The sequence below is a fragment of the Pinus tabuliformis genome, chromosome J (assembly GCF_031772625.1).
Source record: "Pinus tabuliformis cultivar Carrire ecotype Pingquan chromosome J, CPIR1, whole genome shotgun sequence".
Classification (NCBI taxonomy): Eukaryota; Viridiplantae; Streptophyta; class Pinopsida; order Pinales; family Pinaceae; genus Pinus; species Pinus tabuliformis.
The window spans coordinates 1,289,279-1,304,770 of record NC_142295.1 but is presented as its reverse complement, the minus strand read 5'-3'; the positions used below and the strand labels follow the sequence as shown (position 1 = coordinate 1,304,770).

At 42.4% G+C, this 15,492-nt stretch overlaps 1 protein-coding gene across 2 annotated transcripts in view; it reads left to right on the top strand.

Moving 5' to 3' along the window:
- Positions 1-14,153, top strand: part of LOC149225118 (TAF RNA polymerase I subunit A) — a 179,891-nt gene extending 165,738 nt beyond the window's left edge. The window contains exons 8-9 of one of the 2 annotated variants that reach the window (XM_089376920.1): positions 11,671-11,994; positions 13,511-14,153. In XM_089376920.1, the coding sequence (XP_089233046.1) occupies positions 11,671-11,994; positions 13,511-13,683 (497 nt within the window). In that variant the 3' untranslated portion in view covers positions 13,684-14,153. Of the gene's footprint in view, positions 1-11,670; positions 11,995-13,510 lie in introns of those variants that run through there. The other variant, XM_089376921.1, reaches the window with a different exon arrangement.
- The last annotated feature ends 1,339 nt before the right edge of the window (positions 14,154-15,492 follow it).

Here is a 15,492-nt window from a genome sequence, read left to right as displayed (position 1 = left end):
TTGCGTAGATCCCCAAGGAGGTGATTTTCGGGGGTCAGCTATTTTAGAAAAGCTTTCTGGGCTTTTCTGGGTTTATTGAGCAGAGGTTGATTCCAGAGTTTCAGCATTTTCTGAGGAGGGGAATAGCCCCAAATCCTCATTTGATTCCAGCCGTAGCAACAACACAACAGTTTTCCAGCAGTTTGGATGCAGTTCAAAGAGAGGCCATTTCATCACCATTCTGAGTGTATTCCTTCACTTGCCTTGTGCAAGTCGAGGTGCTATCCTTCTGATCACCTCTTGTACTCTTTCCATTACTCAGTATAATAAAATGACTTAGCATTTCTCTCTACATTTCTCGAGTATCTGCTTATATTCTATGTATACATTATTGTATGTTGCACTATTGTTATTTCTCTAGTTGGAGTTTGCTTGTATTTGAGGGATATCTCTGGCAAGGGATATTACAGTGGTATCAGAGCATAGATCTGGCTCAGCCTGTGGAGCTAGTAGTCTATGACACCGAGGGAGAAGCCCTACATCTGTTATAGAGGTAGGAAATACAGAGATATTGAGCGTAGGTTGGAGAACACCTACGGAGAGGGACACTGTGTTCGGGTGGTGGACATAGAACAGGAGGAGCCTGTGGTGAACACAGAAGAGGAGGAGCCTGTGGTGGACGCAGAGCATGAGGATCCGATGGCAGATGATGACGGAAAGAAATTTACGGACATGCTCCTCAAATCAGTGTAGGATTTGTCGAGGCAGATCGAGGTGATGGGGCGAGATTCACGGCGATGGAGGCTAGACAGTGTGAGAGCCCACAGGTTTTCCAGGTTGGAGAGGGATCGAGTGCATCTCACCATTTTGCAAAGCATGGTGCCACTCAGCGTGATACTACTCAGCAGGTGGCCTCACATGCCCCTATACGCTCTACCATGCCCACTTTCCTAGGAGCAGACACGGGGGCCGGAGCACAGCAAGAGGCAGAGCTCGGTCATATGGGCAATTATTTTGCAGAGTACCAGGCCTATGGGCAGGAGTTCAGGGATGCTCTCTCATTCAGAGACTTTGTTCAGCTCCAGCGGGATAGTAGACCCCGCGACCATCACAGAGGATACCGACATTATCATGATGGAGACACCCACCGCACAGCTAGTAGATTTCACTTGCCTACGTTTGATGGCTCATCAAACAGTTCGACAAAGTCTTGGGTGGAGAAGCTGGACATTTATTTCCAGCTTAACCAGATGTCGAAGACAGAGGCCATCAAGGTGGCGACATTACATTTGGATGGTGAGGCCCAAGACTGGTGGTTTCATGGGTTGGTAACACTCAGACACTCCACAGTGACGACATATGTCGAGTTCACCAGGAGACTGATGGAGAGGTTTGACCGGAGGGATCCGGAACAGCACTTTGTTGAGCTGATGAGGCTCAAACAGACCGGGAACCTAGAGACTTACATTGCAGACTTCTTGAGGATTTCAGTGATGGTGCCAGATTTATCCGCGGCACAGAGGATCTACATGTTTGTTGAGGGGTTAGCAGAGCCACTTCGGGGTCTAGTCAGACCCCCTAGACCAACCACACTCCATAATGTTATTAGCAGGACCCGGGACTTACAAGATGTTTTACCCAGGACCCAGACACCTTACCCCCAAAGACAGGCTTTCCAGCCTAAGGGGAAGGATGTGAGGATTCCACCTCCAAAGGGGAAGCCAGGATGAGCACAGATTGATGATGATGCCAGGAGGGAGTTGAAGAAGAAGCGGTTGTGCTTTACCTGTCAGGAGCCGTGGGCACCGGGACATAGATGTGTTGCTGGCAAAGCACATTTTATTGAGGTCTTCTCCGAGAGCAACGGGGAAGAGGATGAGGAGGATGATGTGGAGGTAGGAGATAGTCATGCCGCGCAGGATCCTTTGCCACCTCCACCACCAGCAGCATGTGGTGCAGCCTTTGCACCTACCAAAGGGGCCCTTGCAGCATTGTGAGGAGTTCCCAAGTATCTAACGCTACGCGTATGAGGGATAGTACATGGCCATCGAGTATCGGTTTTGGTTGACAATGGGGCAACCCACAACTTCATCGATGCATAGATGGTTGAGCAGAGAGGTATACAGACAGAGAGCTTCGATGGCTTTTCAATTTTGGTCCCAGGAGATCAGACCATGGTGTGTGCTCGTTATGCTTCAAAGTTATCAATGACAATGGGCACCTACACACTGACTGACCACTTTTTCATGGTCGATATCCTGGACACCAACATGATACTGGGTGTTCAATGGCTTATCACTCTAGGGAAGGTCACGACAGATTGGAAGGCCCTAGAGATGGAGTGGGATGATGAGAAGACAAGGAGGCATGAGAAGATACGGGGACAGCACACATATCCGCCTCAGACTGTTTCGGCTCATCAGATGGAGGCAGTCTTCCGGAAGGGAGACGTAGAGTGGGCAGTGGAGCTGCGTGCATCAGAGGCAGGGACTACAGGGTAGACGGTGCACCCAGAGATACAGTCCATCCTTGACCAGTATGCCACAGTGTTTGGGGAGATTCTGTCGGGACAGCCGTTGGACCGGGGGTTTGAGCACACCATTGAGCTTGAACAGGGCATACAGGCAGTGATTACTACCCCCTGTAGGCATCCCAAGGCCTATCAAGATGAGATTGAGGGGGCCATTCAGGAGTTGCTAGCTCTTGGGCACATTCGGCCGAGCACGAGTCCTTTTGCTTCTTCCGTGGTGTTGGTGAAGAAGAAGGACGACACATTGAGGATGTGCATTGACTACAGGGCCCTGAACAAGAAGACCCTGAAGAACAAGTACCCCATACCCAGGATCGATGAGTTGATGGATGAGTTGAGAGGAGCACAGTTCTTCTCAAAGATTGATTTGAGATTTGGGTACCATCAAATTCGTGTGAGGGAGCAGAACATTCCCAAGAACACCTTCAGGTGTCACTATGGGCACTTTGAGTTTTTGGTGATGCCCTTCAGGCTAACCAACTCCCCAGCTACATTCTAGTCCTGCATGAATCACATCTTCCGCAGTCACTTAAGGAAGTTTGTGTTGGTGTTCTTTGATGACATTCTCATTTACAGTAGGACTTGGGAGCAGCATCTCTAGCACCTTGAGACAATGTTGTGCATCTTGGAGGAGCAGCAGTTCTATGCCAAGCTCTCCAAGTGTGAGTTTGGGTTGATGGAAATGTTGGACTTGGGACACATCATAGGGGTGGATGGATTTAGAGTCCACGAGGAGAAGATCAGGGCCATCAGAGATTGGTCGGAGCCGAGGAATGTGACAGAACTCTGGGGATTCATTGGTATTTGTACTTACTACCGGAAGTTTGTCAAGAGTTTCTCACAGCTTGCTGCACCCCTGGCAGATTTGACGAGGAAGGGGGCATTCAGTTGGTCAGATACAGCGCAGCGAGCCTTTGACATGCTCAAGGAGGTTATGAGCAGCTGCCCAGTGCTTGTATTGCCAGATTTTTCGCAGCCATTTGTTTTGGAGTGTGATGCATTGGGAGAGGGGATCGATGTAGTGTTGATGTAGGGAGGTCACCCTATAGACTTTGAGAGCCGGAAGCTCCTTCCGCATGAGAGGTTGTATTCTATATACGACAAGGAGATGCTGGCCATTATGCATGCATTGGCCAAACTCCGGCAGTATTTAGTGGGTGACAGGTTCAGGGTGAGGACTAATAACAACAGCCTCAACTTCTTTTTGGAGCAAAAACAGCTACATGAGAGGCAGAAGAAGTGGATCAGTAAGATCCAAGCGTATCACTTTGACATTGAGTATGTCAAGGGTAAGAACAACGTGGTAGCAGATGCCTTTTCACGTAGACCAGCCACATTGTCTCTTATGAGCTTGGACACAGACTGGAGGGCTCGACTCTTAGTAGAGTACTCCAAGGACAGATTTGCATGTGAGATTCTAGATGGGCAGGTGGCAGATGACAGGTACAGGGTGATCGATGAGATCATCTACTATAGGGATCGGATCTTCTTGACTGAGGGATCTCAACTCAAGAAGAAGATACTTCAGGCATCACATGATTCACCATTGGCCGGTCATCAGGGGTTTACCAAAACCTACAAGGCCATTAAAGAGAGGTTCTCATGGAAGGGCCTCAAGGAGGACGTACTCCAGTATATCCGGGAGTGCAATGTTTGCCAGAGGAACAAGGGGGAGATGAGCCATCCTGCAAGATTATTACAGCCTCTTCCCATTCCGGAGGGGAAATGGGAGAGTATTTCGATGGACTTCATCACGGGGTTGCCCATGGTGCAGGGCAAGGATTGTATCTTTGTCATCATTGATCGACTGACAAAGTACATACTTTTTTTTGCCATATCCGCACACTACACAGCAGCACAGGTGGCCGAGTTGTTCTTCATAGAGGTCTTCAGGCTACATGGTCTTCCTACGACCATCATTAGTGACACGGACAGCCATTTCATGGGCGGGTTTTGGCAGGAGCTTTTCCGGTTGGTGGGGACAGAGTCGACACCGAGTACCAGTTATCACCCACAGACGGACGGGCAGACAGAGATAGTTAACAAGTGGCTGGAGGGCTACTTATGTAACTATGTCAGTGGACAACAGCGAGCATGGCTGAAGTGGCTGAATCTGGGGGAGTATTGCTAGAACACTACACATCACATGTCCATTGGTATGTCATCATTCTATGCTTTGTATGGATATCATCCTTTATCTTTTGCTGACGCGATGTTTGGTGCTAGCAAGGCCCCGAGAGCCAAGATTTGGATCCAAGAGAGTCAGGATATCCTCCGAGCTCTCAAGGATAATATGGCTACAACGCAGAACCAACAGAAGCTGTATGCTGACAAGGGACGGGTGGAGAGACAGTTTGAGGTAGGGGACTTGGTCTACCTACGATTACAGCCATATCGACAGTCGTCACTGAAGCAGAAGGGAGCTGATAAGCTCAAGCCCCGCTTTTATGGGCCATACAGGGTGATACGCAGGATTGGGCAGGTTATGTATGAATTGGAGCTGCCCCAAGGCAGCAAGATTCATAACGTTTTCCATGTATCATGCCTGAAGAAGGCATTGGGGCAGCAAGTGACAGTGACAGATGAGCTACCACCCACGGATGATGAGGGGCATTTGGTGTTGCAACCAGAGGCTATTATTGATACCAGGGAGAGGCAGCTACGGAGCAGGACGGTCCGGGAATTCTTGGTGAGGTGGAAGAATTTACCGGATGAGGATGCCACTTGGGAGAGTGAGAAAATTTTGCAGCATCCATCACTTCAGTTGCTTGAGGACAAGCAACATTTTGCAAGGGGAGACTGTAATATTCCTAATTAGCCATGGCTAATTGGAATATTCAGTTTTGCTCAATTTTGCCTTCTATAGTTATTAATAAATAAAGAAGTGAGGAAAGGGGGACATAACTCACTTTATGAATAAAGTCACTCCATAGTAGCACAACGTTGTAACTTAAAAGGGGAGCCAAGGGGGCCCAAGGACCACGTAGAGAAGGGGCCCACGCAGACACTTGGAGGGACTGTGCAAATGAGAAGGAACACATGGCAAGAGAGAGGCTACGTTGGAGGAGGTGGCCTTAGGGTTTTGAGAGAGGCCAACGCTTTAAAGGAGAGAGGAGCCTCCTCATTTTGATCATTCGATTATGTTGCATTTGAGCTAGTCACTTCGACTTAGAGCACGCTGGCTGTTTAGCCTGTCTGCAGCACTGTTTAGTGCATCGAGTGTCTCTGTTCGGAGATCTCACCCTTAGCCCCAGGGGACTTCGAGTGCCTGCTCGAGCAAGATAGTTCCATTAGTATTTTGCAAGAGGAGCGATTTCTGGAGTTGAGGAGGAGCTGAGTATTTTGATGACTGCGCAGTCTTGAGAGGGGAGGACGCAGTTCTTTTGGGTAGGAGCTCCGGATTGGGTTTTGTGGAGGATTTGAGCTGGGAGATTGAGCAGGGGATCAGCCCTTGCATATTGGAGGATTTTGGCAGAGTTTCAGGTGGAGTTTTGGAGGATTCTCTTCAGGGGCAGCGCAGGGCCTTGAGGGATTGCGTAGATTCCCAAGGGGGTGATTTCCGGGGTTCAGCTATTTTAGAAAAGCTTTCTGGGATTTTCTAGATTTATTGAGCAGAGGTTGATTCCAGAGTTTCAACATTTTCTGAGGAGGGGAACAGCCCCAAATCCTTATTTGATTCCAGCCGTAGCAGCAACACAGCAGTTCTCTGGCAGTTTGGACGCAGTTCAGAGAGAGGCCATTTCATCACCATTCTGAGTGTATTCCTTCACTTGCCTTGTGCAAGTCGAGGTGCCATCCTTCTGATCACCTCTTGTACTCTTTCCATTACTCAGTATAATAAAATGGCTTAGCATTTCTCTCTGCATTTCTCGAGTATCTACTTATATTCTATGTATACATTATTGTATGTTGCACTTTTGTTATTTCTCTGGTTGGAGTTTGTTTGTATTTGAGGGATATCTCTGGTAAGGGATATTACAAAGAAGAAAGGACCCTATGCTAGTCCTAAAAGTGTGCACTATCTCTAACATGTAAAATTAAAGCCAATTGAAGTGAAAATAATTTAATCTAAACTCCAATTTTTCAAAAGAGAATAGTGGACCAGCAAAAATAAGAGCACTATAGCAGGGTTTTCAGGAAGACTTTGTGGGAAAAGTATCATTCCTTTAATCTAAACTCCAATTTTTCAAAAGAGAATAGTGGACCAGCAAAAATAAGAGCTCTATAGCAGGGTTTTCAGTAAGACTTTGTGGGAAAAGTATCATTCCTCATTACAGAAATTGTTTATTAGTGTTTCCCTTTTCATGTGTTTTCTTTTGTATGCTAACCCAAAGTTGTTGACACTTTTGGACCCTTGCGATCCCCGTTTCCTATTTCTAATACATGTGGACACATCATCATTAAGTGTAACTTTTTTTTTACTTTTTACTTCTTTTTCATATCAGGGCAATCATTTGATGAACGGGTACAATATGAAGTGCTATACCTTTGATTTTTTATTTTTTTTGACTTGGAATGAAAGCACAGGAAACCCCAAAGTACTTCCCAACATTTCGTGGATGGTAAACCGAGTAAACTGTTGACCCTGATTATAGGGCCTCACCCCAAGATAATCGAAGAGAATCAAATCCATCATTAGCAACAACGAGCAACAATATCAAAGAACTTCATGCCTGGCTCTAGACCACTTGAGCTAGCCCTTGGGGCTATATACCTTTGAGGTTATGTAAGGATGAAGAGGAAAAAATGAAATTTGTAAGCTTTTACTTGCAAAATATGTCTTACTACAAAAATTAAAAAAAAATGTGGAAGGGTATATACAATGGACTTTACATCCTCTTCCGAAGAGAAACTAATTCTGAAATAAACTCTGAATAGGCAACAGAATCTAAGACTTGAGCATTATTGATCAACAAGCACCCTTGGCTAATAATTGGTGACGTATCTCACCACACCACACAGAACAAAATGTGGACAGGGAGCTAACCTCAAACTCAAAAACAAACTTATACCGAAGCTTTCAAAGGGTGAACAAAACCGAAACTCTCAAGCACTGCCAAATTCCAATGAAAGAGGAACAAACTATAAGCTGCAGTCACCAATGCCAATAAACCTAACCTTGAAAGAGAACTAGGCAAAGTCCTAACTGAACTTCCAACAACTCCTAGCAAACTAACACTCCCAAAAAATATGCTTCACCATCTCAAAATGGTGACAAATAGGGCAAAGTCCATCAATAAGCCTACTCTTTGCCAATCTGGATTGGATCATTATATTATTTGTCATCCATCTTGATGCTTTCAAAGTGGAAAAGTTGGACGAATCAGCTCACAAGACCATTTTTGCCAGTGGGTCCTAGTTTGGCGAATTAGGATTTAAAATATTCCAAAGGCAGTTTGAGGCATTTAATGAAGTTTTTTGGGTCCAAAAGCTCTTGCTCTTGCTTGTGCAAGACCCCCCGGCACTGTTCTACACTGAAACACCTTTTGAATGGTGCAAGAAAGACCTCAAACATAGTCCATATGCAAAAGTTATGCTACCCGAAACTTGTCCACCATATTCAAGAGGATGCCACATTATCCCAATTACTCATAGAAGAGCAGCTAACCATGTGGGCTTTATGTAGAAGACTCTAAAAAGGTCAAGTTGTAACTCATATTAAGAGTTGAATGGGTCAAGTTTAACCCCTAGTTGGCTATTGAGTTGTGTTATAACTGGCCACTAGGAGGAAGTGGGGTTCATTTCTATTCTTGTGCATTTTGTTCCATTATTGAGCAGAGTAGCTGAGAGTGGATAGAGAGAGGGCAGAACAAGGAGGGTTTGTGTTTTGTAGCAGCCCAGCCACAGGTCTCACTCCCATGTATTTGCACCATTTCCATTCAGAGAAAGAGAGAGCAGAGTAACCTCACCTCCCAATGGGTTTTCTCCCAAAAGGGTTTCCCATGTGATATCTTGTGTTATTATGTGAGTGATTGTGATATTTGTTCGTTGTTTTCCGCATTTTATATATTGCATGCATAAGCAGAAACAATAATTTAATAAATCTAGAAAGTCTTAAGGAAATTAACATCATAGTGTATATTTTTGGATTTAGTAAATCTTTATCAGATTTGTTGGGACAAACTATCCAGTGGAATATCCATGTCTATTTACAAATCAATAATCGGCCAAGAACAACTCGTGGCTTATAAGACAACCGCGGACCTCACTTTGGGAACCAGGGTTGATGCCACAATCACTAAAGCTGATGAGAATGGAGCCAAAACTCTAATGCCAATCCCTTCAAAACAGCTCTAGCATACCAATGTTCATTTAAACAGATCCTATTGGGGAATGAGCCCTACCAACTCCATAACTAAATGTTAATTAAAGGTAAGGAGGTCGAACACCTGGGCCAAGGACCACCAGTCTTTCCCAGACCGAGTCACTACATCCCACCAATGTCACATGGTTCGGGTTCGAGTTCGGGTTCGACAAAGATTGGGTTCGGTTTGAGTTCAAATTTTTTTGATGAGGTTCGCTATTAGGTTCATCTATATATATAAACATATATTAATTTAAAATGAATTATAGGATAAAATAGTAACAAATCAACATCAATAAACATAAAATATGCTATCACAAACTTGGAAATTGCAAGGATAAAATACAAGCTTGAGTTGTGACATGAAGTTATGAGTTTTGATCTATGGACTTGGTCATTGGCTATGAGGTTCGATGAGATTCGTCGAACCTCAAAACATTTTTGAGGTTTGCCAAAATTCGAACCTCAAAACATTTTTGAGGTTCGCCAAAATTCGAACCTCAAAACATTTTTGAGGTTCGCCAAAATTCGAACCTCAAGGTTAAAGTTCCACGAACCTTGTGACATAGCATCCCACTAGTATGCCCAAAAAAACAGCTTTCTTGTTCGACTAACAAGCCTTAAGGTGAGGCAACTATGCAAGACAAGTGCTTTGAGACCTCGAACTCCAAATAGGGCGATGTGCTAGATCACAACCAGCCCCACTTCCCTCCATGTTCCATCGAACCAACCCACCACTGCTTTTCATTCAAATACTCCTAAAACTTGGAAGAGATGGGGAGAAGAGATGGTATCACTCAGAAGACGTCCCCACATGTTGCACTAGCATCATCCTGTGCTGAAACAGAACCTGCCATGAAGTATCACCCTCTGAGCACCTCGCCACTTAACAGCCAAAATGGAGCCCTATGTGGTAACATCAACCAATCCAAGCCACCCCTCACCCTTGGGCATAGTACACACATCCCAAGGAACCAAAGGAAGACATTGCTCATTGCTATACTAGTATACTTAGACCATATATATGATCTCAAAATCTTCTCTAACCTTCAACATTGAGCCTTGCTACGCAACAAACATGAAACATTGTAAATGTGTGAGGCTAGCAGAATTCGGCCAACCACTTCCAACTTCCTAGCAAAGGGGAGATCCTTATGCTGCCAAGCATGAAGCTTCCTCTAGAGTTGTTGAAGACATCAATTCCACATGAATACCGGTGATAGATCCATACCAAATTGAATGCTAATGTCGAAATATCTAACAATCACTCCAAATCGAATATATTTCCAAGCTGAGCAAATCCAATTGTACTAGCCGAAAACCAGTCTTGTGATCAATGATGAAACACAATGCCACACCATCAACTGAACTCTCAACAATAACGGATCGGAGTGAATCCTCAACAAAATGGTTGTTGACCATCTTAAAACCATCGAGGAGCAAAATATCCTGCACTGGCCTTTGAAGGCAAACAGTCTCCAACAAGTATCCCAAGGCATCAGCTGTCAAAATATACAAATATGGGGCCCAGAGGAACCCCTGGAGAATAGATCAATGCAGTGAGATCCAATGGGACAATGAATTGCTAGCTAATAAACAAGTTGAGTCATTAGTGAACAGAGTGTTCACCATAGTGACACATCTAGGTCCAAACCCTACACAAGTCAGCATCTCAGTGATAAAAGTTCAATCCACTTAGTCATAGGTTTTTGCAAAATCAATCTTCAGGAAAAGAGACTATTAGCTAGTGTCATGAGCCCATTCTATGGCTTCTCATGTCGAAACCAATGTCCAGAATAAACTGCCCCTGCACAAAACTCATCTATTCCTACCAGACAACCTTCCATGTTTCTGCTCATGCTTTTAGAACTACTGCTTTATCAATCTTGGAAGCCACACTAAGTAAAGTAATAGGCTGCCAATCCCCTTTTGGGAATGAATTTGATCAACACCTGGTTAAGGGATTCAGACAGTCTACCAGAAGCAAAGACCTGGGATACCAAGTGACAAAAGTCATCACCAATCGTGTCCCACACGTCTTTGTAGAATTCACAAGGCCATTTATAACCAAAGAGTTGTTATTCTTCATGGCGCTGAGAGATACAAAGGAACCTTTCAAGAAATCCCTGTCCAACCTGCCCCTGTTGCCAAGAGAAACCTTATGAGGAATAACCCTACAATAGGTATTTTTAGCAGTGACCACAGAATCTGTCAAAGCATAATGAGAGTCGTTGAGAGGCAAAGGGGATGTCCTTGTGCTGCCAAGCATGAAGCTTCTTCTAGAGTCGTTGAAGACACCGATTCCACATGGAAACCAGTGATAAATCCATACCAAATGGAATGTCTGTGCCCAAAGATCTTTCAAGAAATCCCTGTCCCTGTTGCCAAGAGAAATCTTGTGAGGAATAACCCTACAATAGGCATTTTTAGCAGTGACCACAGAATCTGTCAAATCGTAATGAGAAAAAAAAATTCTGAAAATGCAATCCAGACATACTTCTGACCTCAGCTGGATCATCAGCGGGAGAGCCATTTATGGGGCACAACCCAAGAACCCTGTCTTCTGCCACTTTATTTTTCCACTTGTGTTTCTGCTGCACTTTAAATTAGTTAAAACACCAGTGTATTTTTTTTCAGCATTTTTTCAGAAAAAAGAATTTACATAGGTGAATGAATTTCCTGGGTATTAAATAAATTGCTAGGAACTAAAATCAGGTCTGGCGTTGGAAAATTGCAAATATTAAGAATTTGAGGCATCTAATATACTTTCCTAGGCTTATCTTTTCTTTGAGTTAATTGGAAGGAACATAGATGCCTGTTCTAGTGGATAACATGTTACCAATTAATTTTAATTCAGGTGATTACCAAACAGAATCATTGCTGGAGTACATAGCTTTGCACCTAGATGCCACTTATGGGTGTACCTATATTTGGAGAGAATTGGCTTCCTGTTTTCTGAAAATGCAAGCTAAATGTCAATCTGAACATGAGATGGACCGCATATCAATACAACAAAATGGAAATCATTCAGATGCACAGTATAAGATCTTTACTTCTTCAAATCAACTTCCAAATATGTTTCAAAAATCTGAGTCCAGAACGACTTGGAAGCTACGGTGCAGATGGTGGGCTAGAAGGCATTTTAGCACAGAGAGAATTTACTTAGAACAGCAAGAAAATGGTGAGATTCTACATGCTTTTGTTATTTTAAGCATTATCTGTCTTGCATTTGGCTCTGGAAAGAATTTTGCTTTTAACATGAACTTTTTTTGGGTGATGTGTGTTCACATTTCACTTCTAGATGTGTAAATATTGTTAATTTTCCAGTGTTCTATGCTTAGCACAATCACTTACGGGTAAATATTGTTAATATTGTTCACATTTCACTTCTAGATGTGTAAATATTGTTAATTTTCCAGTGTTGAAGGGTTCTTTTCATGTGGAATATACGTCTTGTTAATAGCTTTTACGGTCTACCATATCATTGGGCATCTTCCTTTGTATTTCAATACAATTCTGATCTCCCATTATTTGTATTGTTTCAAATTTCTTCAAGGACGTTTTCTTCTTTAGATTTTGGGTCAGCACTGTAATCGTACGTCCTCACTTTTTGAAGTTAATGAAGAAATTAATGAGTATCCTTGCCTCGCTTTTGTATAATTCTGCAACATAACTGTCATCGTATCTCATATTCATGATGAAAAACTGTGTTTGCACCATGTGTGAATCTAACTGGTATCAAAGTTTACCAGATCATCAGCTTACTGTTTCATTACTTACGGGTAAATATTGTTCACATTTCACTTCTAGATGTGTAAATATTGTTAATTTTCCAGTGTTCAAGGGTTCTTTTCATGTGGAATATACGTCTTGTTAATAGCTTTTATTGTCTACCATATCATTTGGCATCTTCCTTTGTATTTCAATACGATTCTGATCTCCCATTATTTGTATTGTTTCAAAAATCTTCAAGGACTTTTTCTTCTTCTTTAGCTTTTGGGTCAGCACTGTAATCATATGTCCTTTCATTTTTTGAAGTTAATGAAGAAATTAATGAGTATCCTTGCCTCGCTTTTGTATAATTCTGCAACACAACAGTCATCGTATCTCATATTCATGATGAAAACTGTGTTTGCACCATGTGTGAATCTAACCAGTATCAAAGTTTACCAGATCATCAGCTTACTGTTTCATTACAGCTTCTCCTTCTTGTGTGTTCTTTCAATAGCATAATTTGCATAAATCCTTTGTTCCCTTTCAATCAATCTAAATAAAACTACGTTCATGCTATTACAGAGATTTTTAGTGGAAAATTTTCTGCTTTGACATGCGCAACTTTGTGTCAAATGTTAGAATGCAAATAGTTGTAATGCAAGAAACAACATAACTCTCAATGAAAGCTGCAGTGCTCATGCACTCTTGCAAATTTTTGTTTAGGATTTACTTCCAGGAATTTTAGAAACATATCTTCCATTTTTACCCTCATGCTTATTACACAAATGCATACATGTCTTCCATTTATTCTTTCATGTTTATTAAAAATGTGCTCCTTGTGTAGAAGTGTGCTTGGAGAAGGTAATTTTTGTGGTCTTCCATTTATTCTTTCATGTTTATTAAAAATGTGCTCCTTGTGTAGAAGTGTGCTTGGAGAAGGTAATTTTTTTGTGGTTATTTCACAAGTTTCACTGCATGGACAGGTGACTGGGAGTACATGGCTTTCAAGGCTGCGTGTGCTTGCCACATATTAGGGCCAAAGTTTGGATATGTCAGTGATATTGTCCGTGCACTTCAAAGTGTGGAAAAGAAGGATATGCTGTCTGTTTTGAAGTCACACATTCAATGTTCTCTCAGATTGCATGAGCATCTATGATGACAGATAATGCTGATTATTGAAGGGAAGTACATGACATCATATTTTTATTTTGGGTCAATGATGTTGATATTTACAACGCCATTATTAACAGCCCACAAGCGCACTGAGCTACTTCCTAAGAATCATTATTAACAGCCTACAAGTGCACTGAGCTACTTCCTAAGAATCATACCTCTGAAAGTTGAACCTGGCTAATTGGCTAAGATGACAACTTGGATATAGCAATTGGCTAGTGTAGACCTGCCAAGCCATGGTGAGAGCACGAGTGTGTAGTAGGTGCTTAACAAGCATGGAGTTACATTTAAGTCCTAAGCTTCGCCAGCTCAAAATTGTAAAATTGGCCAGTTCATATTTATGTTTTCTTCTTTAAAAGAAATCATAATTATTGATGGTGAAATGGAAAAAAATTGCTCACAAAAGCACTTTATTACCCCATCAATAATATCTAGCTCTTATCATCTTATCCACTCCATGATTTGTAATGTCTTGTATGCACTACATGTATAATACAAAGCAAAAGTTGTTTCATGTCTTTTGGCCCACACTTATGCATATCATAAAGAATATCTTATTTTAAGTTCACTTCTATCTTTGATGCTACTTCCTTCCTAACATCAGGCCAGTATCTCTCTTTAAAGTGCAAATGTAATGTACCAAAGCAAAAATTTATGCAAAAAATTTCTGCAATTTCTTTGAGATCTTTTTACAAACAGTTTGTAATATACCAGCACTAAAATTGCACAATTTCCCTTTTAAAATTCAAAATTTTCCATAGCAGACTTTTGACAAATAATTAGCATGCAATCTCAAAGATCTCATTCAGAGAACATGTTGAGAAAATTCCATCATTTGTATAGTGGACAGCTGAGCGCAATTAAGTAATTACTTGGAAATTCCATCCCAAATATGTGGTGAACAAGCTTGTACAGAAATTTTCATCCCAAATGTAGCAGCATTGCTTCATTAGCTGAGAGACAATGTCTACAAATTTGAGGATAAAAACCTGGGAGATTGTTCCAGCTGTTTGCAATTATCAGTTCAGCCTTCCTGTAGGTGGTCACAGCTCACAATAAGCAGTACAGCCTTCAACCCAAGCAAGTTCTGTCTTCCAATAAATTCTGGAAATGCACAGTTCAGCTCTTCAATTAAATTCTGGAAATGGTCATTAAAAAAAAAAACTTCTGGAAATGCACCAACCCGGGAAATGTCAATCTCCAGCAAATCAGTCCACTAAATATATCCCCTGTAACTCATCCCTCTGAGTGTAAATTCATCCCACATACACAGAAATTCAACCCCTGGTAATTACCAAAAATATCAGCCTCCAGTAGCAAGATATTCAACCCCTTTCCCACAAGCAAATTCTCAGCATAAAAAATTGGCCTCCTGGGAACCAAGGTACTCAGCCTCCTTAAATTCTGGAAAAATCAGCTCTCCTGGATGAAATGGCAATTCAGCCTCTGAATGAAAGCAATTTGGCCTCCTCCTGGGTGGGTTTTCTGCCCCTTTGGTGAGCATGGCCTCTTTATAATTTTGGCACCTTCAGTCAAATAAATCGGCCCTCCTAGGAAATTTGGCCCTCTGCAATTGTGCTCCTCCTGCCAACAAAAATAATTAGCTCCAAACCCCTGCAAGAAAATCAGTGATAATCCAACAAGTAGGAAAACCCAATTAGGGTGAATTAAATTCACTGAAATTGGGAAAACCAGCTAGGGTCGCAATTAAATCTACCAAAGTTGGGTTGAGGATCTCCCTTGAGATGCTTTGGTTGAACTCTCTTGAGCTCTTCTTCAGCTGCAAATAGAA